At 40.7% G+C, this 24021-nt stretch overlaps 1 protein-coding gene across 1 annotated transcript; it reads left to right on the top strand.

Annotated features, from left to right (window-relative positions):
* Positions 1-18228: 18228 nt before the first annotated feature.
* LOC130957017 (uncharacterized) lies at positions 18229-21561 on the top strand. Its single transcript, XM_057883924.1, has 5 exons — positions 18229-18552; positions 18724-19897; positions 20210-20709; positions 20803-21135; positions 21241-21561. Exons 1-5 carry the CDS (start codon positions 18229-18231, stop codon positions 21559-21561), a joined length of 2652 nt encoding a protein of 883 aa, XP_057739907.1.
* The last annotated feature ends 2460 nt before the right edge of the window (positions 21562-24021 follow it).

Genomic DNA, 24021 nt, shown 5'->3' with positions numbered 1-24021 from the left:
GTCTTCCAGTATTACCACCGGATACATAAATGCCACAGACACATAATTGGGTGAACCTTTTCAGATTGTGACTCAGCTTTGCTAGAATCCCCAATTAGAGGTGTCCAGGGTTCTTAAGCACACTCTTTTTGCCTTGGATCACAACTTCATTAACTTTTTTCTTTTTTTTCGTTTTTTTTTCGTTTTTCTCTCTCTTTTTTTTTGTATTCACTGCTTTTTCTTGCTTCAAGAATCATTTTTATGATTTTTCAGATCCTCAGTAACATGTCTCCTTTCTCATCATTCTTTCAAGAGCCAACCATTCATGAACAACAAATTCAAAAGACATATGCACTGTTTAAGCATACATTCAGAAAACAAAAGTATTGCCACCACATCAAAATAATTAATCTGTTATAAAATTCAGAATTCATGCAACTCTTCTCTTTTTCAATTAAGAATATTTTTCATTCAAGAAAGGTGATGGATTCATAGGACATTCATAACTTTAAGGCATAGACACTAAGACACTAATGATCATAAGACATAAACATAGATAAACATAAGCATGAAAATTCGAAAAACAGAAAAATAAAGAACAAGAAAATTAAAGAACGGGTCCACCTTAGTGATGGCGGCTTGTTCTTCCTCTTGAAGATCTTATGGAGTGTTTGAGCTCCTCAATGTCTCTTCCTTGCCTTTGTTGCTCCTCTCTCATGATTCTTTGATCTTCTCTAATTTCATGGAGGATGATGGAATGTTCTTGGTGCTCCACCCTTAGTTGTCCCATGTTGGAACTCAATTCTCCTAGGGAGGTGTTGATCTGCTCCCAATAGTTTTATGGAGGAAAGTGCATCCCTTGAGGCATCTCAGGGATTTCATGATGAGGAATTTCCTCATGCTCATGTCTATGAGTGGGATATCTTGTTTGCTCCCTCCTTTTCTTAGTGGTATCCATGAGGACTTGGTTCAACCTTTGATCAAAGTTGACCCTTTTTGAGTTTGAAAGGGACTTCGGGGATCACCTTCTTCATGGCCACAACTTCATAGAAGTGGTCTTGATGCACCCTTGAGATGAATCTCTCCTTCTCCCATGACTCGGAGGTGGAAGCTTTTGCCTTCCCTTTCCTCTTTCTAGAGGTTTCTCCGGCCTTAGGTGCCATAAATGTTTATGGAAAAATAAAAAGCAATGCTTTTACCACACCAAACTTAAAAGGTTTGCTCGTCCTCGAGCAAAAGAAGAAAGAAGAGAGAAGAAGAAGAAGAAATAGAGGAGATGGAGATGGCTTTGTGGTTCGGCCAAAGGGGTGGGTTTAGGAGGGAAAGTGGTTTGAATTTGAATGGTGAGGTAGGTGGGGTTTTATGAAGGATGGATGTGAGTGGTGAAGAGAATAGTGGGATTTGATAGGTGAGGGATTTTTGGGGAAGAGTGGTTGAGGTGATTGGTGAATGGGTGAAGAAGAAGAGAGAGGGTGGTGGGGTAGGTGGGGATCCTGTAGGGTCCACAGATCCTGAGGTGTCAAGAAAAATTCATCCCTGCACCAAGTGGCGAGCAAAAATGCTCTTTATGCCAATTCTGGCGTTAAACGCCGGGCTGGTGCCCATTTCTGGCATTTAACGCCAGCTTCTTGCCCTTTTCTGGCGTTTAACGCCAGTCTGGTGCCCCTTTCTGGCGTTAAACGCCCATTTGCTGCCCTTACTGGCGTTTAAACGCCAGCAAGATCTTCCTCCAGGGTGTGCTATTTTTCTTTCTATTTTTCATTCTATTTTTTGCTTTTTCAATTGATTTTGTGACTTTCCATGATCATCAACCTACAGAAAACATAAAATAATAAAGGAAAATAGATAAATATAACATTAGGTTGCCTCCCAACAAGCGCTTCTTTAATGTCAGTAGCTTGACAGAGGGCTCTCATGGAGCCTCACAGATACTCAGAGCAATGTTGGAACCTCCCAACACCAAACTTAGAGTTTGAATGTGGGGGTTCAACACCAAACTTAGAAGTTGGTTGTGGCCTCCCAACACCAAACTTAGAGTTTGATTGTGGAGGCTCTGTTTGACTCTGTTTTGAGAGAAGCTCTTCATGCTTCCTCTCTATGGTGACAGAGGGATATCCTTGAGCCTTAAACACAAAGGATTCTTCATTCACTTGAATGAACAATTCTCCTCTGTCCACATCAATCACAGCCTTTGCTGTGGCTAGGAAGGGTCTGCCAAGGATGATGGACTCATCCATGCACTTCCCAGTCTCTAGGACTATTAAATCAGTAGGGATGTAATGGTCTTCAATCTTTACCAGAACATCCTCTACAAGCCCATAAGCTTGTTTTCTTGAATTGTCTGCCATCTCTAGTGAGATTCTTACAGCTTGTACCTCAAAGATCCCTAGTTTCTCCATTACAGAGAGAGGCATTAGGTTTATACTTGACCCTAAGTCACACAGAGCCTTCTTAAAGGTCATGGTGCCTATGGTACAAGGTATTGAGAACTTCCCAGGGTCCTGTCTCTTTTGAGGTAATTTCTGCCTAGACAAGTCATCCAGTTCTTTGGTGAGCAAAGGGGGTTCATCCTCCCAAGTCTCATTACCAAATAACTTGTCATTTAGCTTCATGATTGCTCCAAGGTACTTAGCAACTTGCTCTTCAGTGACATATTCGTCCTCTTTAGAGGAAGAATACTCATCAGAGCTCATGAATGGCAGAAGTAAATCCAATGGAATCTCTATGGTCTCAGTGTGAGCCTCAGATTCCCATGGTTCCTCATTAGGGAACTCATTGGAGGCCAGTGGACGTCCATTGAGGTCTTCCTCAGTGGCGTTCACTGCCTCTTCCTCCTCTCCAAATTCAGCCATGTGAGTCATATTAATGGCCTTGCATTCTCCTTTTGGATTCTCTTCTGTATTGCTTGGAAGAGTACTAGGAGGGAGTTTAGTAACTTTCTTACTCAGCTGTCCCACTTGTGCCTCCAAGTTTCTAATAGAGGACCTTGTTTCAGTCTTGAAACTTTGAGTGGTTTTGATTAGATCAGAGACCATGGTTGCTAAGTCAGGGTGGCTCTGCTTAGAACTCTTTGTCTGTTGCTGAGAAGATGATGGAAAGGGCTTGCCATTGCTAAACCTGTTTCTTCCACCATTATTATTATTGAAACCTTGTTGAGGTCTCTGTTGATCCTTCCATTAGAGATTCAGATGATTTCTCCATGAAGAATTATAGGTGTTTCCATAGGGTTCTCCCATGTAATTCACTTCTTCCATTGAAGGGTTCTCAGGATCATAAGCTTCTTCTTCAGATGAAGCATCCTTAGTACTGCCTGGTGCAGCTTGCATCCCAAACAGACCTTGAGAAATCATATTGACTTGTTGAGTCAATATTTTGTTCTGAGCTAATATGGCATTCAGAGTATCAATCTCAAGAACTCCTTTCTTCTGATTCGTCCCATTGTTCACAGGATTCCATTCAGAAGTGTACATGAATTGGTTATTTGCAACCATTTCAATGAGTTCTTGAGCTTCTGCAGGCGTCTTCTTCAGATGAAGAGATCCTCCAGCAGAGCTATCCAATGACATCTTGGACAGTTCAGACAGACCATCATAGAAGATACCTATGATGCTCCATTCAGAAAGCATGTCAGAGGGACACTTTCTGATCAATTGTTTGTATCTTTCCCAAGCTTCATAGAGGGATTCACCTTCCTTCTGTCTGAAGGTTTGGACTTCCACTCTAAGCTTACTCAATTTTTGAGGTGGAAAGAACTTTGCCAAGAAGGCATTGACTAGCTTTTCCCAAGAGTTCAGGCTTTCTTTAGGTTGTGAATCCAACCATATCCTAGCTCTGTCTCTTACAGCAAAAGGGAATAGCATAAGTCTGTAGACCTCAGCGTTAACCCCATTAGTCTTGACAGTGTCGCAAATTTGCAAGAACTCAGCTAAAAACTGATGAGGATCTTCCAATGGAAGTCCATGGAACTTGCAATTCTGTTGCATTAGAGAAACTAATTGAGGCTTAAGCTCAAAGTAGTTTGCTCCAATGGCAGGGATAGAGATGCTTCTCCCATAGAAGTCGGGAGTAGGTGCAGTAAAGTCACCCAGCACCTTCCTTGCATTGTTGGCATTGTTGTTGTTTTCGGCTGCCATGGGTTCTTCTTCTTTGAAGATTTCTGTTAGGTCCTTTACAGAGAGTTGTGCCTTAGCTTCTCTTAGCTTTCACTTCAAGGTCCTTTCAGGTTCAGGGTCAGCCTCAACAAGAATGCTTTTGTCTTTGCTCCTGCTCATATGAAAGAGAAGAGAACAAGAAAATATGGAATCCTCTATGTCACAGTATAGAGATTCCTTGAGGTGTCAGAGGAAAAGAAAAATAGAAGGAGAGGGTAGAAGAATTCGAACTTATCAAAAGAGATGGAGTTCGAATTGTTCATTGAGGAGGAGTGTTAGTCCATAAATAGAAGGATGTGAGAAGAGGGGAAGAAGTTTTCAAAAATTAAGTAAAAGATTTTAAAAACATTTTGAAAAAAACTTAATTGATTTTCGAAAACTAAGAGTGGAAAAGAAATCAAGTGATTTTTGAAAAAGATTTTGAAATTAGAAATTAAAAAGATATGATTGAAAACTATTTTGAAAAAGATGTGATTAAAAAGATATGATTTAAAAGCTATGGTTTTAAAAAGATGTGATTGAGAAGATATGATTTGAAAAACAATTTAAAAAGATTTGATTTTAAAAATTAATGACTTGGCTAACAAGAAAAGATATGATTCAGACATTAAACCTTTCTCAACAAAAAAGGCAACATACTTGAAATGTTGAATCAAATCATTAATTGATAGCAAGTATTTTTGAAAAAGAAAGAAATTGATTATGATTGAAAAGATATGATTTGAAAAAGATTTGATTTTGAAAAATTTTGAAAACTTGAAATAAATTTGAGTTAAAAATAGAATATTCCCTCTTGTGCCATCCTGGCGTTAAACGCCCAGAATGGTATCCATTCTGGCGTTTAACGCCCAAAACACTACCCTTTTGGGGTTAAACGCCCAACCAGGCACCCTGGCTGGCGTTTAAACGCCAGTTTGCCTTCCTCACTGGGCGTTTTGAACGCCCAGCCTTTTCTGTGTAATTCCTCTGCTGTATGTTCTGAATCTTCAATTCTCTGTATTATTGACTTGAAAAGACACAAATTAAAATATTTTTGGATTTTTAATAATGAGGAATAATCATAATGCAACTAAAATCAAATAACAATGCATGCAAGACACCAAACTTAGCAGTTTGTATACTACTGACACTAACAAAATAAGAATGCATATGAGAAACAACAAAACACTCAAGTCAAGAGAATTTAAAGATCAGAGCAAGGAAATCATCAAGAACATCTTGAAGATCACTTAAGACACATGAATGAATGCAAGAAGAACAGAAACATGCAATTGACACTAAACTTAAAATGAGACACTAGACTCAAACAAGAAACATAAAATATTTTTTTGGTTTTTATGATTTTGAAATTTTTTTTTGTGCTTTTTCGAAAATTAAGTGGAAAAGAAAATAAAGGTATCAAAATTCTTAATGAGAATTCCAGGAATCATGCAATGTTAGTCTAAAGCTTCAGTCTAAAGAGATTAGATATGGCTAGCCAAGCTTCAGCAGGACATTACATTCAAGAGCTAAATTGATGAGAATCAATCAGCTTTGGTGATGATAAGAACATCACCTTGAAACACTAGAATTTATTCTTAAGAATTCTGAAGAAAAATGCCTAATCTAAGCAACAAGATGAACCGTCAGTTGTCCAAACTCAAACAATCCCCGGCAACGGCGCCAAAAACTTGGTGTTGTTGCCGGATCAAAATATGGCTCTGTTATTGCAGGGAACAAATGCGAAACTGTAGTTAGGACATTTAATTCCCCGGCAACGGCGCCAAAAACTTGGTGCACGAAATTGTGATCATCAATGGCGTCATCAACATGGTACGCTCAATTGCAATCTCAACACTTTATCACAACTTCGCACAACTAACCAGCAAGTGCACTGGGTCGTCCAAGTAATAAACCTTACGCGAGTAAGGGTCGATCCCACGGAGATTGTTGGCATGAAGCAAGCTATGGTCACCTTGTAAATCTCAGTCAGGCGGATTCAAATGGTTATGGATGATATATGAATAAAACATAGAATAAAGATAGAGATACTTATGTAATTCATTGGTGAGAATTTCAGATAAGCGTATGGAGATGCTTTGTCCCTTCCGTCTCTCTGCTTTCCTACTGTCTTCATCCAATCCTTCTTACTCCTTTCCATGGCAAGCTGTATGTTGGGCATCACCGTTGTCAATGGCTACAGTCCCGTCCTCTCAGTGAAAATGGTCCAAATGCTCTGTCACAGCATGGCTAATCATCTGTCGGTTCTCAATCAGGTTGGAATAGAATCCATTGATTCTTTTGCGTCTGTCACTAATGCCCAGCCTTCAGGAGTTTGAAGCTCGTCACAGTCATTCAATCATTGAATCCTACTCAGAATACCATAGACAAGGTTTAGACCTTCCGGATTCTCTTGAATGCCGCCATCAATTCTAGCTTATACCACGAAGATTCCGATTAAGGGATCCAAGAGATATCCACTCAATCTAAGGTAGAACGGAGGTGGTTGTCAGGCACACGTTCATAGGTGAGAATGATGATGAGTGTCACGGATCATCACATTCATCAAGTTGAGGAACAAGTGATATCTTAGAACAAGAACAAGCTGAATTGAATAGAAGAACAATAGTAATTGCATTAATACTCGAGGTACAGCAGAGCTCCACACCTTAACCTATGGTGTGTAGAAACTCCACCGTTGAAAATACATAAGAACAAGGTCTAGGCATGGCCGTGAGGCCAACCCCCAAAACGTGATCAAAAGATTCAAAGATCTCAAGATCTGATCTAAGAACTAGATGTCCAAAGATGAAAATACAATAGCAAAAGGTCCTATTTGTAGAGAACTAGTAGCGTAGGGTTTACAAAGATGAGTAAATGACATAAAAATCCACTTCCGGGCCCACTTGGTGTGTGCTTGGGCTGAGCATTGAAGCTTCTATGTGTAGAGACTTTTCTTGGAGTTAAACGCCAGCTTTTGTGCCAGTTTGGGCGTTTAACTCCCATTCTTGTGCCAGTTCCGGCGTTTAACGCCGGGCAGTTTTTAGCTGATTTGGAACGCCAGTTTGGGCCATCAAATCTCGAGAAAAGTATGAACTATTATATATTGCTGGAAAGCCCAGGATGTCTACTTTCCAACGCCGTTGAGAGCGCGCCAATTGGGCTTCTATAGTTCCAGAAAATTCACTTCGAGTGCAGGGAGGTCAGAATCCAACAGCATCTGCAGTCCTTTTCAGCCTCTGAATCAGATTTTTGCTCAGGTCCCTCAATTTTAGCCAGAAAATATCTGAAATCACAAAAAAATACACAAACTCATAGTAAAGTCCAGAAAAGTGAATTTTAACTAAAAACTAATAAAAATATAATAAAAACTAACTAAAACATACTAAAAACATACTAAAAACAATGCCAAAAAGCGTATAAATTATCCGCTCATCAAACCGCTTTCTATACCTTTCGAACCATGGTCAGTGGGAAGATAATTTACTTTCACCTTGACAAAATAAGAGAGATCTTCAAGCTGCCTCAACTACAAGATGATCCAGAATCCTTTAATAGGAGAATGGTGTGTGATGATAAGTGCTTGGACCAAATTCTAGAGGACATATGCATCCCTGGAACCAAGTGGACAACCAGTACAAAAGGTGTTCCAAATCAACTCAAGAGAGGGAATCTCAAACCAATTGTTAGGGGTTGGCTGGATTTCATTGGGCGTTCCATACTGCCTACCAGCAACCGCTCCGAAGTCACTATCAAGAGAGCAGTGATGATCCATTGCATTATGCAAGGAAATGAAGTGGAAGTTCATCAACTGATTTCTTGTGAGCTCTACACAATTTCAAATAAGAACTCCAAGGACGCCAAATTGGCTTACCCAAATTTGATTTCTCTGCTATGTAAAGAGGCTGGGGTGAAGATGGGAGTAGATAAGTTCATCCCAGTCGAACATCCAATCACCAAGAAGTCAATGGAGGGACAACAAGTACAAGAAAACTCTATCAATAGGAGGGCACAGGAATTCCTTCCAAAAATCCCTCAGATTGACTACTGGACCCGCCTATCAAGGAACTATGGATCAACTCAAGGAAGAACAGCAAAATCAAAATTTTATAATCTGCAAACTGCTTAAGGAACAGGAGAAGCAAGGGCGTGAACTACAGGAGCTGAAGCGGCAGAAGCTTTCTCTTGAAGGTCCAGACAACCCACAAATTGAAGGAGCATCCATCTCCCAAAATAAAGGTTGTTGAGTCCTAATCTTAATTCTGTGATAACTTCTGCTATTAGAAATCTATCTTAGGAGTCATATGAGTAGTAGTGACTAGTATTTTTATTTTTATTTTTATCATCTCCAAGTAAGCTATAATTTATTTTTCTCATCATCATTAAACATGAATAAAATAGCAGATATTTTTAGAATAAGGAGGCAATTTTTTTCGAGTTCTTAATAAGAAAAATTCAAATTATTTATATGTGGTGGCAACACTTTTTGTCTTCTGAATGAATGCTTAAACAGTGCATATCTTTGATATTATTGTTTATGAATGTTAAAAAGTAGTGAAAAAAAAAGAGAAGAAAAAGAAAAAGCCAGTAGCCCTTAAAACCAAAAGGCAAGGGTAAAAAGGATCCAAGGCTTTGAGCATCAATAGATAGGGGGCCTAAAGGAATAAAATCCTGGCCTAAGCGGCTGAACCCAGCTGTCCCTAACCATGTGCTTGTGACATGCAAGTCCAAGTGAAAAGCTTGAGACTGAGTGGTTAAAGTCGTGATCCAAAAGAGTTTTCTTAAGAACTCTGGACACCTATAATTGGGGACTTTAGCAAAGCTGAGTCACAATCTGAAAAGGTTCACCCAGTTTTGTGTCTTATGTATCCGGTGGTAATACTGGAAGACAAAGTGCTTAGGGCCACGGCCAAGACTCATAAAGCAGCTGTGTTCAAGAATCAACATACTAAACTAGGAGAATCAATAACACCATCTGAATTCTGAGTTCCTATGGATTCCAATCATTCTAAACTTCAAGGGATGAAGTGAGATGCCAAAATTGTTCAGAAGCAAAAAGCTACTAGTCCCGCTCATCTAATTAGAATTGAGCTTCATGAAAAATTCTGAGATTGCCTCTTGATCCTCGTACTATCCTATTTTATTTATCTAGTTGCTTGAGGACAAGCAACAGTTTAAGTTTGGTGTTGTGATGAGCGGATATTTTATACGCTTTTTGGGGGTGTTTTAATATAGTTTTTAGTAGGATCTAGCTACTTTTTAGTATATTTTTATTAGTTTTTACGAAAAAATCACATTTCTGGACTTTACTATGAGTTTGTGTGTTTTTCTGTGATTTTAGGTATTTTTTGGCTGAAATTGAGGGACCTAAGCAAATATCTGATTCAGAGGCTGATAAAGGACTGCTGATGTTGTTGGATTCTGACCTCCCTGCACTCGAAATGGAATTTTTGGAGCTACAAAAATCCAAATGGCACACTCTCAATTGTGTTGGAAAGTAGACATCTAGGGCTTTCCAGAAATATATAATATTCCATACTTTGCCCAAGTTTAGACGATGCAAACTGGCATTCAACGCCAGCTTTCTGTCCTATTCTGGCGTCAAACGCCAGAAACAAGTTACAAACCAGAGTTAAACACCAAAAACAGGTTACAAACTGGTGTTTAACTCCAAGAATAGCCTATGCACATGAAAGCTTCAATGCTCAGCCCCAGCACACACTAAGTGAGCCCCAGAAGTGGATTTCTGCACTATCTATCTTAGTTTACTCATTTTCTGTAAGCCTAGGTTACTAGTTGAGTATAAAAACTACTTTTAGAGATTTATTTTGTACCTCATGACATTTTACATCTGAATTTGTATCTTTGATGGCATGAGTCTCTAAACCCCATGGTTGGGGGTGAGGAGCTCTTCTGTGTCTCGATGAATTAATGCAATTATTTTTGTTTTCTATTCAATCACGTTTGTTTCTATTCTAAGATGTTCATTCGCATTTCAACATGATGAATGTGATGATCCATGACACTCATCACCATTCTCAACCTATGAATGCGTGCCTGACAACCACTTCCGTTCTACCTTAGATTGAATGGATGTCTCTTGGGTTCCTGGCTCACGAGTTTGACTGCCTCTCCTGACAACAGAGCATTCAAATCCGTGAGATCAGAGTCTTCGTGGTATAAGCTAGAATCAATTGGTAGCATTCCTAAGATCCGGAAAGTCTAAACCTTGTCTGTGGTATTCCGAGTAGGATCCGGGAAGGAATGACTGTGACGAGCTTCAAACTCACGAATGCTGGGCGTGGTGACAAACGCAAAAGGATCAATGGATCCTATTCCAACATTAGTGAGAACCAACAAATGATTAGCAATGTACATGGAGCCTTTTCACTGAGAGGACGGCTGGTAGCCATTGACAACGGTGATCCACCAACATACAGCTTGCCATGGAAGGAGACCTGCGTGCGTGAAAAAGAAGACAGTAGGAAAGCAGAAATTCAAATGACAGAGCATCTCCAAAACTCCAACCCATTCTCCATTACTGCGTAACAAGTATTCATTTCATGCTCTTTCACTTTTCATAATTAAAATTAAGAACCACTATTGATATCCTGACTAAGAATAATAAGATAACCATAGCTTGCTTCAAGCCGGCAATCTCCGTGGGATCGACCCTTACTCACGTAAGGTATTACTTGGACGACCTAGTGCACTTGCTGGTTAGTTGTGCGGAATTACATAGTATGAGTGTAATTTTCGTGAACCAATGAGGATTTGTAGTAGTTGTTGATGTTGTTGTCGGTTGATGATGATTATGAGTGTCTATGATGGTTTTGGATGTTGATGATTAAGGATTTTGATGGTTTTGAATGGTGTAATTGGGGTATTATGGTTGGTTGAGTTGGGAGAGGAAGGGTATGGACTTTTTATGTTGTTTTAGTTTGCTTGGATTGTGATTGGTTTGATTTTGAATTAGGAGTTTTGGTAAAATTGGGGTTTAGAGATTTTTGGTGAAAAATGGATTTTTAGTGAACTTTGACAGATCATATATTGAGCTACAGTTTTTGAAATCGAATGATTTTTGTATCAAAATAAAGATAATTCAAAGAGCTTTAAAATGGAATCAATTTTGTAGAAATATAAATTTTGCAGAGAAAGATATGATCGTTGAAAGTTAGTGTCGAAAATCTGAATTTTGTGAATGCTGCAGAATTTGTGATTTCTGGATTGTGTGCGTTCGCACACCCCTGTGAGTTTTTGAACCTGTGTGCACGCACACACAAGGGAAGGCTTGCTGTTGAGAGCGCTAGCATGACCAGTGCGTGCACACAATCAATGAAGTTTTGCAACTTGTGCGCACGCACAGCCTTATGCGTACGCATATGTTGCAAGGTGAACTCTATTGAGGGCGTTCGCACGCCTTGTGCGGATGAATAGAGTTGAAAATTTTACTACGTGTGCATACGCATACCTCTATGCATATGCACACATTTGAAAACTTTCCTGGGCGTGCACGCGCACACCGCTGTGCGTACGCACATGCCCTGTTTTTTAACTAAAATTTTGTTTTTAACTGTTTCACCTTCCCAACAAGCTTGTAAACTTCTGTGACACCAATTTAAGACTCTTTGGCTTATTTTCGGGTATCAAAATATGGGAAAGGTCCTAGGAGATTTAATTTGGGTTTTACTTTAAAAGTTAGAGAACGAAGGTTTAGGTTTCTGGTATATTGAGGATGAGTTTGGTTGAGAGAGAAGGAAGAGTAGTGAACTTGGTGATTACTGACAATGAATTAAGAAACTGATGAACCAATGAGTTCAGAATGGAAAATTATGAATTGATGATGGTTGTGATGAGTTGAGAACTTGGAAAGGAATATTGAAGAAGTTATTGGATTATATGAAAGTGTGCGGAGCCTATATCTCCGGCGTAGCAGATTTCTCTGCTACATGACAAGTTGTTGATTAAGAGTGTACGAAGCCTATATCTCTAGCGTAGCAGATTTTTCTACTGCATGAGTTGTTGTGGTTGTTTCCTTCTCTGCTGAATGAATTATGCGGGGCCTATATCCCTGGCGTAGTAGACTCCGTACTGCATGAGTGTGCAGGGCACTATATCTCTGACGTGGCAGAAAAAGCTACATCCGGAAGGATGTGGCGGGTTGACATTTACGAACCGACAAGTGATATCACGAGCCAATAGGACAAGCATTCATCATATGCATCTCTTATGTGTTTGTTTGCTTTGATTACTTGAGTTTGCCTAATTGTATAATATGCCTACTTGCTTCTTGAATTACTTGTTATATATGATTACTACCTGCGTATTACTTGCTTGTATTATTTGTAATTGTTTGGTGCTGAAGAGGTTAGGTAGGTGGTGGCGATGGGATCACACAGAGGTTAGGGTGGCAAAGGCTATGGGATACAGCAGTGTGATTAGTATTAGTTAGAATTCCCCTAAGTTTAAATAACCCGGTTTATGGTTTAATTAATAATTTATTTATTTTATTCTAAGCTTGAATCTGTATTCGATGTGAAGTTCTAGGATTGCCTTCGGCATCCCAGAGCCTTTCATCTTACATATTGGGCACTGTTACTGTTCATACCCTGGGTCGAGCTATCCGACCTGGGATGATTCGAGATAAAGCGACCAACCTCATCAGGTCAAACTATCCGACCTCTTTTCAAAGAGATCGGCCAAATCGACAAGAGAGCCCAGTTAAGGGCCCAAATAGAGGAGTACGACCCGAATCCTAAGGCAGCCCAAGCCTATAGGATAGAGGCGGTTCCGTTGAAGATACGCTGACCTCAACTTAAAGATAAAGATAAGATAAGATAACTAACTTATCTTATCCAAAAAGGTCACGTCTCACCATTATAAATACACTGGAGCACCCAGGTATAACTTATACTCTGATTCTACTCAATACCTGCTTAATACCCTTGCTAACTTAAGCATCGGAGTCCCTTGCAGGTACCCCCCACCCTCCAGGGACGAAGGATCAACACCATCACCAGGTCCAACAAGCCGGACACGTCGGCTCCGACCAGCACAGAAGATCTCGTCCGAGATCGACCTACAGTTTCAGGTAACCCCCAGAACATTGGCGCCGTTGCCGGGGAACCTGGACGTCATCCCATCACCATGGCGGATGACCATGACAACGATCATGATTCAGGTCTGGAGGATCGAACACCGCACAAAAACGCGGATGTCACGCTACAAGACACTCCGGAGACCAACAAAGACAAAGACGCACCAAATTCAGGGACAATAGAAGTACTCCTGGATCATCTAAAACAACTGGAAAAAGAAACCCAACTGCAATGGGAAATCGGAAGAGATCTCCAAAGAGACTTGCTGCGACGTCGGAAGTTGGAAGAAAAACTACAGCAATTGGAAGCCGATCTCAAATCAAAAGCACCTCGGGATAATCCCGAGGAAAATTTACGCAAAGAACAAGACCCGTTCACCAGGGAAATCATGAGAACCAAAATTCCAAAAGACTTCAAGCTCCCAGATATGACCCTGTATGATGGCACCACAGATCCCAACCATCACCTCAGCAACTTCAGAAGTAGAATGTACCTCACTGACGCCCCAGATGCTGTTCGCTGCAAAGCTTTTCCAACAACTCTGACAAAAACAGCGATCCGATGGTTCGACAACCTACCCCCGAAGTCCATCTCAAGCTTTGATGACTTAGCCAAAAAATTCCTAGCCAGATTCTCCATTCAGAAAGATAAAGCCAAGCACGCCCCCAGTTTACTAGGGATCAAACAAGGAGATCGGAAAAGCCTCCGAAACTACATGGAGAGATTCAACAAAACATGCATGGACATACAAAATTTACCAACGGAGGCCGCCATTATGGGACTCATCAATGGCCTACGAGAAGGACCTTTCAGCCAATCTATCTCAAAAAAGTACCCGACCTCCTTAGACGAAGTACAGGAACGAGCAAAAAAATACATCAACATGGAAGAAAACGCTCAGTTAGGAGAGACCTCAAAATCGAGAGCCTCCTACCGAGATAGAGACAAGGAGTCTAAGAGAAAAGAAGATCGACAAGGGGAGAAAGTCAAAAAATACCATAATTTCACTCCTCTCTGATGCCAGGGCATTTTGGCCAGTTTCACTGACCTTTTCTTTACTGTTTTTAGGGTAGTTTCATGCATTTCCTTAGGAAATAAGCTAGTTTTGGGTGGATATTCACTTATACCTTGATTCAAGCATACATTGTGCATTTTACATGATTTCATGAGGATTTTGCATGAGTTTAGTGACAAATTGTATGTTGCATTACCCATGACTTGGACAAGAACTTTGATGCACTCTATTGCTTGATTTCAGGACCAAAGGAAGCAAGGAAGAACCACTTAGCAGTCACGTTAATCTAATTAACGTTACCACTAACGTGGAATGGGAGGTAACTTGCAAAGTTAATGAGAAAAGTGATTGCCAATAACGCTTTCAAAGCCATCATTGCCCACGTTAAGAGTCACGTTAACTAAGTTAACGTGAACTCTAATGTGAAGAAGGGACTTTGAGCCAACGTTAGTGACACTTAACATTATCACTAACGTTGGCCAATGATCATAAGTGGCCACGTTAGAGTCCACGTTAACTTAGTTAACGTGGCCTCTAACGTTAAAAGGGGAAGGAAGCCAACGTTAGTGACACTCAACATTGTCACTAACGAGTTAACGTGGGAGCTAACGTAAGAGGCAAGGGAGGTCGACAACGTTAGTGACACCCAACATTGTCACTAACGTTGGAAGCACCCACAAAACCCCCAAGGAGCCACGTTAACTTTCACGTTAACTTAGTTAACGTGGAAGCTAACGTTGATAAGTGAAAGATGAGCCAACATTGGTGACACTCAACATTGTCACTAACGTTGAGGATGGCTAAGAATGGCCACGTTAGAAGCCACATTAACCTAGTTAACGTGGGACTCTAACGTGGGTCATAGGGGCACATTGGAACGTTAGTGACAATGTTAAGTGTCACTAACGTTCTCGAAGGTTGGCAAGGTCACGTTAGAAGCCACGTTAACCTAGTTAACGAGGGACTCTAACGTGAGACATAGGGGCACACTAGAACGTTAGTGACAATGTTAAGTGTCACTAACGTTCTCGAAGGTTGGCAAGGCCACGTTAGAAGCCACGTTAACCTAGTTAACGTGGGCTCTAACGTGAGGCAAAGGGGTACATTGGAACGTTAGTGACAATGTTGAGTGTCACTAACGTTCTCGAACTCATACTTTCACTAAACGTTAACACCCCTAACGTCCTGAGCTAAAGTCGCTGCCCACTTCACACTATCTCTCTGCAAGTAAAACCAAGCCCAAATGAAGAAAAGAACTGCTTCAAACTCAAGATCCAAAGGCCCAAGACTTGAAGAGCCAACTAGAAGCTGAGAAGAGTAGTATATATAGGAGTAGCTTTGAATTATTTGAGGAGTTCTGGAAGTTGGAAAATAGCACTACTCTCTGTATTTTTACTTTCTCTGCTCTTCTAGTTCCAAGATGTATTCTCCATCTTTGTTTTCATTTTCTAGAGCTATGAACAACTAAACCCCTTTCATTGGGTTAGGGAGCTTTGTTGTAATTTGATGGATCAATACTAGTTTTCATTATTCTTCTTCTATCTTTTCTCTTGATTTTACTTGAAAGCTTTCGATCTTCATCCCATTGGGTAGTTATCTTGGAAAAGAAACTATTCAAACTTGGATCTCTTCTGAGCCTTGAAAGAGGAATGAAGAGATCAAGCTAGAAATGCTTTCTCATGCTGGACCAAATTGGGTTTGGATGGATATGTGACTATAATCCTCTCAATACTTGATTTGGGAAATGCATGTGGTATAATCAGTGACCACACTTCATCTCTTCTCATGAGCAATTGACCAAGGAATTGGCTATTGATCAAGATTTGAGAGATTGAATTGCAAGAAATTGTAATTCAGTCAATTAAGATTGCCAAGGAGATCAATGAGTGCATTGATTGATGAAGAGATGAAAATGAACTTGATCTGGAGAATTGCAACATCTCCTGCGCCTAATGAACTCCCCAATTCTGATCTCACCCATTCTCTTTAATTTCTGCGTTTACTTTTATGAGCAAACACCCATTCCCATTTACAATTCTGTAATTTATTTTCAGTCATTTACTTTCAGCCCTTTAATTCTAGCATTTACTTTTTTTGTCATTTACATTCCCGCCATTTTATTTTCTGCAAATCTCAACCCAAATCCTGAATTCGCTCAACTAGAACATTCTTCTAATTAAAGTTGCTTGATCAATCAATCCCTGTGGGATTCGACCTCACTCTATTGTGAGTTTTTACTTGACGACAAATTCGGTACACTTGCCGAAGGAAATTTGTTGAGAGACAGTTTCCACCTGCATCAAGTTTATGGCGCCGTTGCCGGGGATTGATTGTGCATCAACAATGATTAAATTAGGAGATCACTAGATTGAGCATTTTTGTTTTGTTGATTTAATTTTCTGTTTGAGTAATTTACTTTCTGTCTTAGTTAACTTCTTCCCTTCCCCCTCTACTCTTTCGTGTTCTTTGTTATTTATCATTCAATTTGCTAACCCACTAACTGTTTGATATATTGCATCACTCACAACTAACAGTAATTCTGACAGCAATACTATCTGCACATATTGTTACTTGCTTGTACTTGTTGGTTGTATGACAGGGAGAAGAAGCGGGGCTTCAACTTCCTTCGATTCTGAACCAGAGAGGACCCTCCTTAGATTAAGGAGGGAAGCAAGAGAAAAACGTGCAATCGGTGCTGAAGAGGAGGAGGAACACTTTGAACTAAACATGGAAGGCAACATGGAAAACCAACATGAAGAAGAGGCTAATAACCGTGGGGGAGGAGGTAGAGCAAATCATGCTGGGGAGGATAGAAGAGTCTTAGGATCCTATATCAATCCTAATCTTGGAAACTGTGGGAGCAGCATTCAGAAGCCCACCATACATGCCAACAATTTCGAGCTAAAACCTCAGCTCATCACTCTTGTGCAGAATAATTGCTCATTTGGAGGAGGTGCTCAAGAAGACCCGAATCAACACTTGACCACCTTCTTGAGGATTTGTGACACAGTAAAGTCCAATGGAATCCACCCGGATGTTTATAGGCTGCTCTTATTCCCTTTTTCACTTAGGGACAAGGCATCCAAATGGCTTGAATCCTTCCCAAAAGAAAGCTTGACAAATTGGGAGAAGGTAGTGAATAAGTTTTTGGCAAGGTTTTACCCCCCTCAAAGGATCAATAGGTTGAGAACTGAAGTGCAGACGTTCAGACAGCAAGATGGAAAGACACTTTATGAAGCTTGGGAAAGGTTCAAAGACCTAACAAGGAGATGTCCACCAGAGATGTTCAATGAATGGGTGCAGTTGCACATCTTCTATGAAGGCTTGTCATATGAATCAAAGAAGGTAGTAGACCATTCCTCTGGAGGATCATTGAACAAGAAGAAGACCATTAAAGAAGCCATAGATGTAATTGAGACTCTAGCTGAGAATGACTACTTCTATGCTTCCGAAAGAGGGAACACTAGAGGAGTGATAGAGCTAAACAATGTAGATGCTATGCTGGCTCAGAACAAGCTCATTACCAAGCAGCTAGCTGACCTCACCAAGAAGATGGAGAGGAACCAAGTGGCAGCAATTACTACCTCCTCAACAACCCAAGAAGGAGTTGAAGAAGAAGCAGAGGGTAACCTTGAGTCAAGCCAACTACATTGGGAATTTACCTAGACAGAACCATGATCCATACTCCAAGACATACAACCCTGGATGGAGGAAACACCCAAACTTTGGATGGGGGAATCAGCAAGATCAAAGCCAAGACCAGAGACGTTACAACTCCAACAACAATGCAGTTCATCAATAATTCACACAGAGGACATATCAACACCCCCACAACAACACTTCTCCACACCCATATCAAAACCAAAACAACACCTCTCATCCTTCCACCTCTAATCCCAATCTACCGTCAGTTGATGACAGATTCTCTAAGCTTGAAACCTTACTTGAGGGAGTATGCAAAGACGTCCGAAACAGTAAAGTATTTCAAGAGGAAGTGCAGTCAAACATGCAGAATCAAAATGCTGCCATCAAGAAACTGGAGACACAAATTGGTTATCTATTCAAGCAGCTTTCTAACCACAACCTTTGCAATGATAACAATTCAAGCAAAGAGGAGGAGTGTCAAGCTATAACACTTAGGAGTGGGAAGGAACTTAAGGAACTCTCCCAAAAACCACAAGAAGAAGGCTCAAATGAAAAGGGAGAAGAGCAAGATGGAGTTCAAACTCTCACTTCAAGTCCACAAAAAGAAAAAGGGATGCCAAAACTGAACACCTCAAGAGCTCCATATCCTCAGCAGTTGAAGAAAAAGGAAGATGACAACCAGTTCGTGAGATTCTTGGAAATCTTCAAGAAACTACAAATCAACATACCCTTTGCTGAAGCAATAGAACAAATGCCACTCTATGCCAAGTTCCTGAAGGAGCTGATGACTAAGAAGAGAAGCTGGAAGAACAATGAAACTATGATACTAATTGAAGAATGTAGTGCTATCATCCAGCACAAACTACCCCAGAAGTTGAAGGATCATGGGAGCTTTCAGATCCCTTGTATTATAGGGGAAATCACAGTAGAGAAGGCCCTTTGTGACTTAGGAGCCAGCATCAATTTGATGTCAGTAGCAATGATGAAGAAGATGAAGATCGAAGAGTCTAAACCAACAAAAATGGCCTTACAACTGGCAGACCGATCGTTCAAGTTCCCTCATGGCATAGTAGAGGATTTGTTGGTGAAAGTAGGAGACTTCATATTCCCGGCAGATTTTGTAGTGTTGGACATGCAGGAGGAAGCCAAGACCTCCATTATTCTGGGAAGGCCGTTCTTGGCTACTGCTGGAGCTATCATTGATGTCCAAAAAGGTGATCTTACCTTGAGATTACACAATGAAAAGATGACATTCAATGTGTTCAAGGCCATGAGTTGCCCACCAGAACAATTGGGGGAATGCATGAGGTTAGACGCACTTGAAGAAGAAGTGCAGGAGTGTTTTGAAGAAGAAGAGCATGAAGAGCCTGAGAGATCAATGGAGGAGGAGTATATATCAAGTGAGGATGTTGCAACAGCAGAGAGTCATGTTCAAGATGCACCAAAGGAAGAGACTGAAAAGTCAGAGGAACCCAAGGTTGAACTCAAAGCATTGCCACCCACTCTCAAATATGCATACCTAGGAGAAAATGAAAACTACCCAGTGATCATAAGCTCATGCCTCAGCCAAGATCAAGAGGATAAACTGCTCAAGGTGCTGCGGGAGCATAAGGACGCCATCGGATGGACCCTTGCTGACCTGAAGGGAATCAGTTCAGCTATACACATGCATAAAATATTGTTGGAAGATGATGCAAAACCATCCATTCAATCCCAAAGAAGGCTGAACCCAATCATGAAGGAAGTGGTACAGAAAGAGGTTATGAAGCTTTGGCAAGGAGGAGTAATATACCCGATCTCAGACAGCCCTTGGGTCAGCCCCGTGCATGTTGTGCCCAAGAAGGGAGGAATCACTGTGGTTCCCAATGAGAGGAACGAACTGATACCTACAAGGACCGTCACAGGATGGCGGATGTGCATTGACTATCGGAAACTCAATGAAGCTACACGAAAGGATTATTTCTCTCTCCCATTTATGGATCAGATGTTGGAAAGACTCGCAGGACATGCTTATTACTGTTTTCTTGATGGTTATTCAGGATATAACCAAATAGTGGTTGATCTTAGAGACCAAGAGAAAACTTCATTTACCTGTCCATATGGAGTGTTTGCTTACAGGCGCATGCCATTTGGGCTATGTAATGCACCTGCGACTTTCCAACGCTGCATGCTTTCTATCTTCTCAGATATGATAGAGAAATTCATTGAAGTTTTTATGGATGATTTCTCAGTATTCGGAGATTCTTTTACTAGTTGCTTGAATCACCTAGCCTTGGTATTGAAAAGATGCCAAGAGACCAATTTGGTCTTGAATTGGGAGAAATGTCACTTTATGGTGACAGGAGGAATAGTTCTTGGCCATAAGATTTCTAACCAAGGAATCGAAGTGGACAGGGCTAAAGTGGAACTTATTGAAAAGCTTCCTCCACCCAGTGATGTCAAGGCAATTAGAAGCTTTTTAGGGCATGCTGGCTTTTACAGAAGATTTATTAAAGATTTTTCAAAAATAGCTAAGCCCTTGAGTAATCTCCTTGTATCAGATACACCATTCATCTTCGATGAAACCTGCATGTTGGCATTCGAGCATTTGAAAGAAAGATTGTCCTCTGCCCCTATCATCTCCCCACCTGATTGGAGCTTACCCTTTGAATTGATGTGTGATGCATCTGACTTTGCAGTAGGGGCAGTGTTAGGACAGAGGAAAAATAACTTAGCCCATGTAATATACTATGCTAGCAAGGTCCTCAATAATGCTCAAAGAAATTATACCACTACTGAAAAGGAATTGCTAGCCATAGTTTTTGCATTTGACAAGTTTAGATCGTACCTCATTGGTGCTAAAGTAATTGTTTTTACAGATCACACAGCACTTAAATATTTATTTGCCAAGCAAGAATCAAAACCAAGACTAATAAGATGGATCTTATTATTACAGGAGTTTGATATTGAAATCAGAGACAAGAAGGGAGTGGAGAACAAGGTGGCAGATCACCTATCCAGGATTCCTCATGAGGAAGGGGGAACACATGATATTAGTGTGAACGAGCTCTTCCCTGATGAGCAGTTAATGACAGTGCACAAAGCCCCATGGTTTGCAGACATTGCCAACTTCAAGGCAACTGGGGCTCTACCTCCAGGGATCAATAAACATCAAAAGAGGAAGCTCATGAATGATGCAAAATACTTTGTCTGGGATGAGCCTTATCTCTTCAAGAAGTGTTCAGATGGAATCCTTAGAAGATGTGTCTCAGAAGAGGAAGGACGAGAGGTACTATGAAATTGCCACGGCTCATGCTACGGAGGCCACTTTGGAGGGGACAGGACTGCAGCAAAGGTGTTACAAAGTGGATTCTTTTGGCCCACCCTTTTCAAGGATGCCAAAGAACTGGTAAGGAGCTACAATGAATGCCAAAGATCTGGGAACTTGCCCAAAAGAAATGCCATGCCACAGAATTTTATTTTGGAACTGGAAGTATTTGATGTGTGGGGAATAGATTTCATGGGACCATTCCCAACCTCATGTGCAAACAAGTACATCTTGGTAGCAGTGGATTATGTGTCCAAATGGGTAGAGGCCATTGCAACCCCAACAAATGACAACAAAGTGGTCATGAACTTCCTCAGGAAGAATATCTTCAGCCGGTTCGGAGTCCCAAGAGCCCTCATCAGTGATGGAGGGAGCCATTTTTTGTAACAAACCACTAGAGGCTCTTCTCCTACGATATGGGGTGAAACACAAGGTAGCCACACTTTACCATCCCCAAACAAGTGGACAAACGGAGATATCCAACAGAGAGCTAAAGAGGATTTTGGAAAAGACTGTGGGTGCATCAAGAAAGGATTGGGCGAAGAAGCTGGATGATGCTCTTTGGGCATACAGGACAGCATTCAAAACACCACTGGGAATGTCCCCATATTAACTGGTTTATGGGAAAGCTTGCCATTTACCACTAGAATTGGAACACAAAGCTCTTTGGGCCATCAAGATACTAAACTTTGACAGCATTGCTGCTGGTGCAAAGAGGATCTTGCAGCTGCAAGAGATGGAGGAATTCAGGTCACAAGCCTATGAAAATACTAAGATATATAAAGAGAAGGCAAAGAGGAGACATGACCTGCATCTTGCACCTAGGGATTTTGAAAAGGGATAGCAAGTACTCCTCTACAATTCCAAATTGAGACTGTTCCCAGGAAAACTCAAATCGAGGTGGTCCGGGCCTTTCATTGTCACAAAAGTCTCACCATATGGACACATCGAAATCATGGATGAAAGGTCAGAGAGGACTTTTACAGTGAATGGACAAAGACTCAAGCATTATCTGGGCAACATGGGGGAAAACCCCAGAGTAAAATATCATCTCAAGTGAAGTAAGGACCCGTCGAGCTAGCGACGATAAAAAAGCGCTTTGTTGGGAGGCAACCCAACCTTAGGTAACTACTTTTTCAGCTGCATTTCAATAAAGATCACAAGTTATTTCCCCTGCATTGCAAGGAGCTAAGTTTGGTGTTCCACACCAAAACAATTCAAGAGTGAAAGTGCGATTCTAAGTTTGGTGTCCCACCAAAGGATGCTAGTTAGAATCACACTACACTCTCAAAGCACATTGCTAGCTCTGACCAATCAAGGGAACCACTTGGATATAGATTAGTCTTTAGTTAATTGGTTGCTAACAGCAAGATACAAGGTTCTACGCATGCATGCAAGGTTTTGTAGTAGGCAAGGAACTAAGTTTGGTGTTCACACACCAAAATAAGTTCAGAAATCATAAGCATACATGCAAGCTGACTATTTCTCAAGTGCTTGGGAAACAAGCAACTTCCAATAACATTGTAGGAAGCTTATGAGGAGATGGTGCACCTTCAACTAAGGAAGTGAGGCATCAAAGACTATGATGAAGACAACAAGGGGGCAATTGGATTGGTGTAGCAAACCATCACCCAAAGGTTGTATTGCTACTTAATTCCATCTACTCATCTTGTTAAAAATTGGAAGTCCGAATGCACTGTTGATTAATAGTCATGTGTTGATTGAAACCTTTTCAATTCTGAATTTTAAGATTTTATTGCTTAGGTCTATGATTTCTGGTTTAAGTATTACTGCATCATACCATTACTTATTGTATGCTTGTCTTTTAAATCAAATGAAAAGAGAATGAGTGTTTTATAAAAGACCAGAGTAGAGTTCATACTATGGAGTAAGTTCATGAGTTTATGGTGTGGTCATAAGTTAGCTAAGTTGGTTCAACCACACGGCGGGAAGACAACTATCTGTCCTGAATCATATGCTTTGAACACACCCCATGAGACTAAGTATATAACAAGATCCTAATAAGAGAAAGGGAAAGAACAATGAAAGTGAAAAATAAAAGAAAAAGAGTAAGCAATAAGGCTAGGCACCAATGGTTTTAATCTTGAAGCATGTGTCTGTGGTGTTCCTGTGTGAGGGATTTACTTGGATGAATAAGCTCTTAGGGGTGCCTTATCACTTGGTAACTTGGGTTAACTAACTCAGGATTATCAGCTGAAAGTCCACTATCAAGAGTAACCCTCACTACAAAGCATTTAGTAACCCAAAGAGGTGCTGGACACCAAGGTCTCAAGAAAAGAAAATAAACAAACCATGTGCCTGTGGTGTGTATGTTTGGGGGAGAGACTTGAGGAAGTAAGTCCGTAGGGGTGTTTTAACACCTAGCACCTTGAACCAACTGGTTCGGGAGTGTTGGCTGAAAGCTTATTTTAAAGAGTTGCCCCCTTACAGAGCACTTAGCCTAAGAACACAAATAAGCCCTGAAATGACAACAAAAGGAGCAATGAATAAAAGTCTCATGGGATGCAATCACAGTGAGTATTCTAGGACATGATAAAGGTCTGAAAGCCAGGAATGAACCTAAGTTGCTATGCATGAAACCACCATAAAACCAGAGACATGACTTCCACAAGAATGACTCATTTCTCTTGGCATTCCATTCATCATTCTCTTGTTCCAGTACTTGCTTAGGGACAAGCAAGCTTTAAGTTTGGTGTTGTGATGCCAGGGCATTTTGGCCAGTTTCACTGACCTTTTCTTTACTATTTTTAGGGTAGCTTCATGCATTTCCTTAGGAAATAAGCTAGTTTTGGGTGGATATTCACTTATACCTTGATTCAAGCATAC

The sequence above is a fragment of the Arachis stenosperma genome, chromosome 10 (assembly GCF_014773155.1).
Source record: "Arachis stenosperma cultivar V10309 chromosome 10, arast.V10309.gnm1.PFL2, whole genome shotgun sequence".
NCBI classification, from domain to species: domain Eukaryota; kingdom Viridiplantae; phylum Streptophyta; class Magnoliopsida; order Fabales; family Fabaceae; genus Arachis; species Arachis stenosperma.
This window is presented reverse-complemented; position numbering and strand designations above follow the sequence as displayed.

Coding starts and splice junctions, on each gene's coding strand:
- LOC130957017 (XM_057883924.1), top strand. CDS start 18,229: ATGCAGAATCAAAATGCTGCCATCAAGAAACTGGAGACACAAATTGGT. Junction 18,553..18,723: donor AGGAAGATGACAACCAGTTC/GTGAGATTCTTG, acceptor GCTATCATCCAG/CACAAACTACCCCAGAAGTT. Junction 21,136..21,240: donor CAGAAGAGGAAGGACGAGAG/GTACTATGAAAT, acceptor ACCCTTTTCAAG/GATGCCAAAGAACTGGTAAG.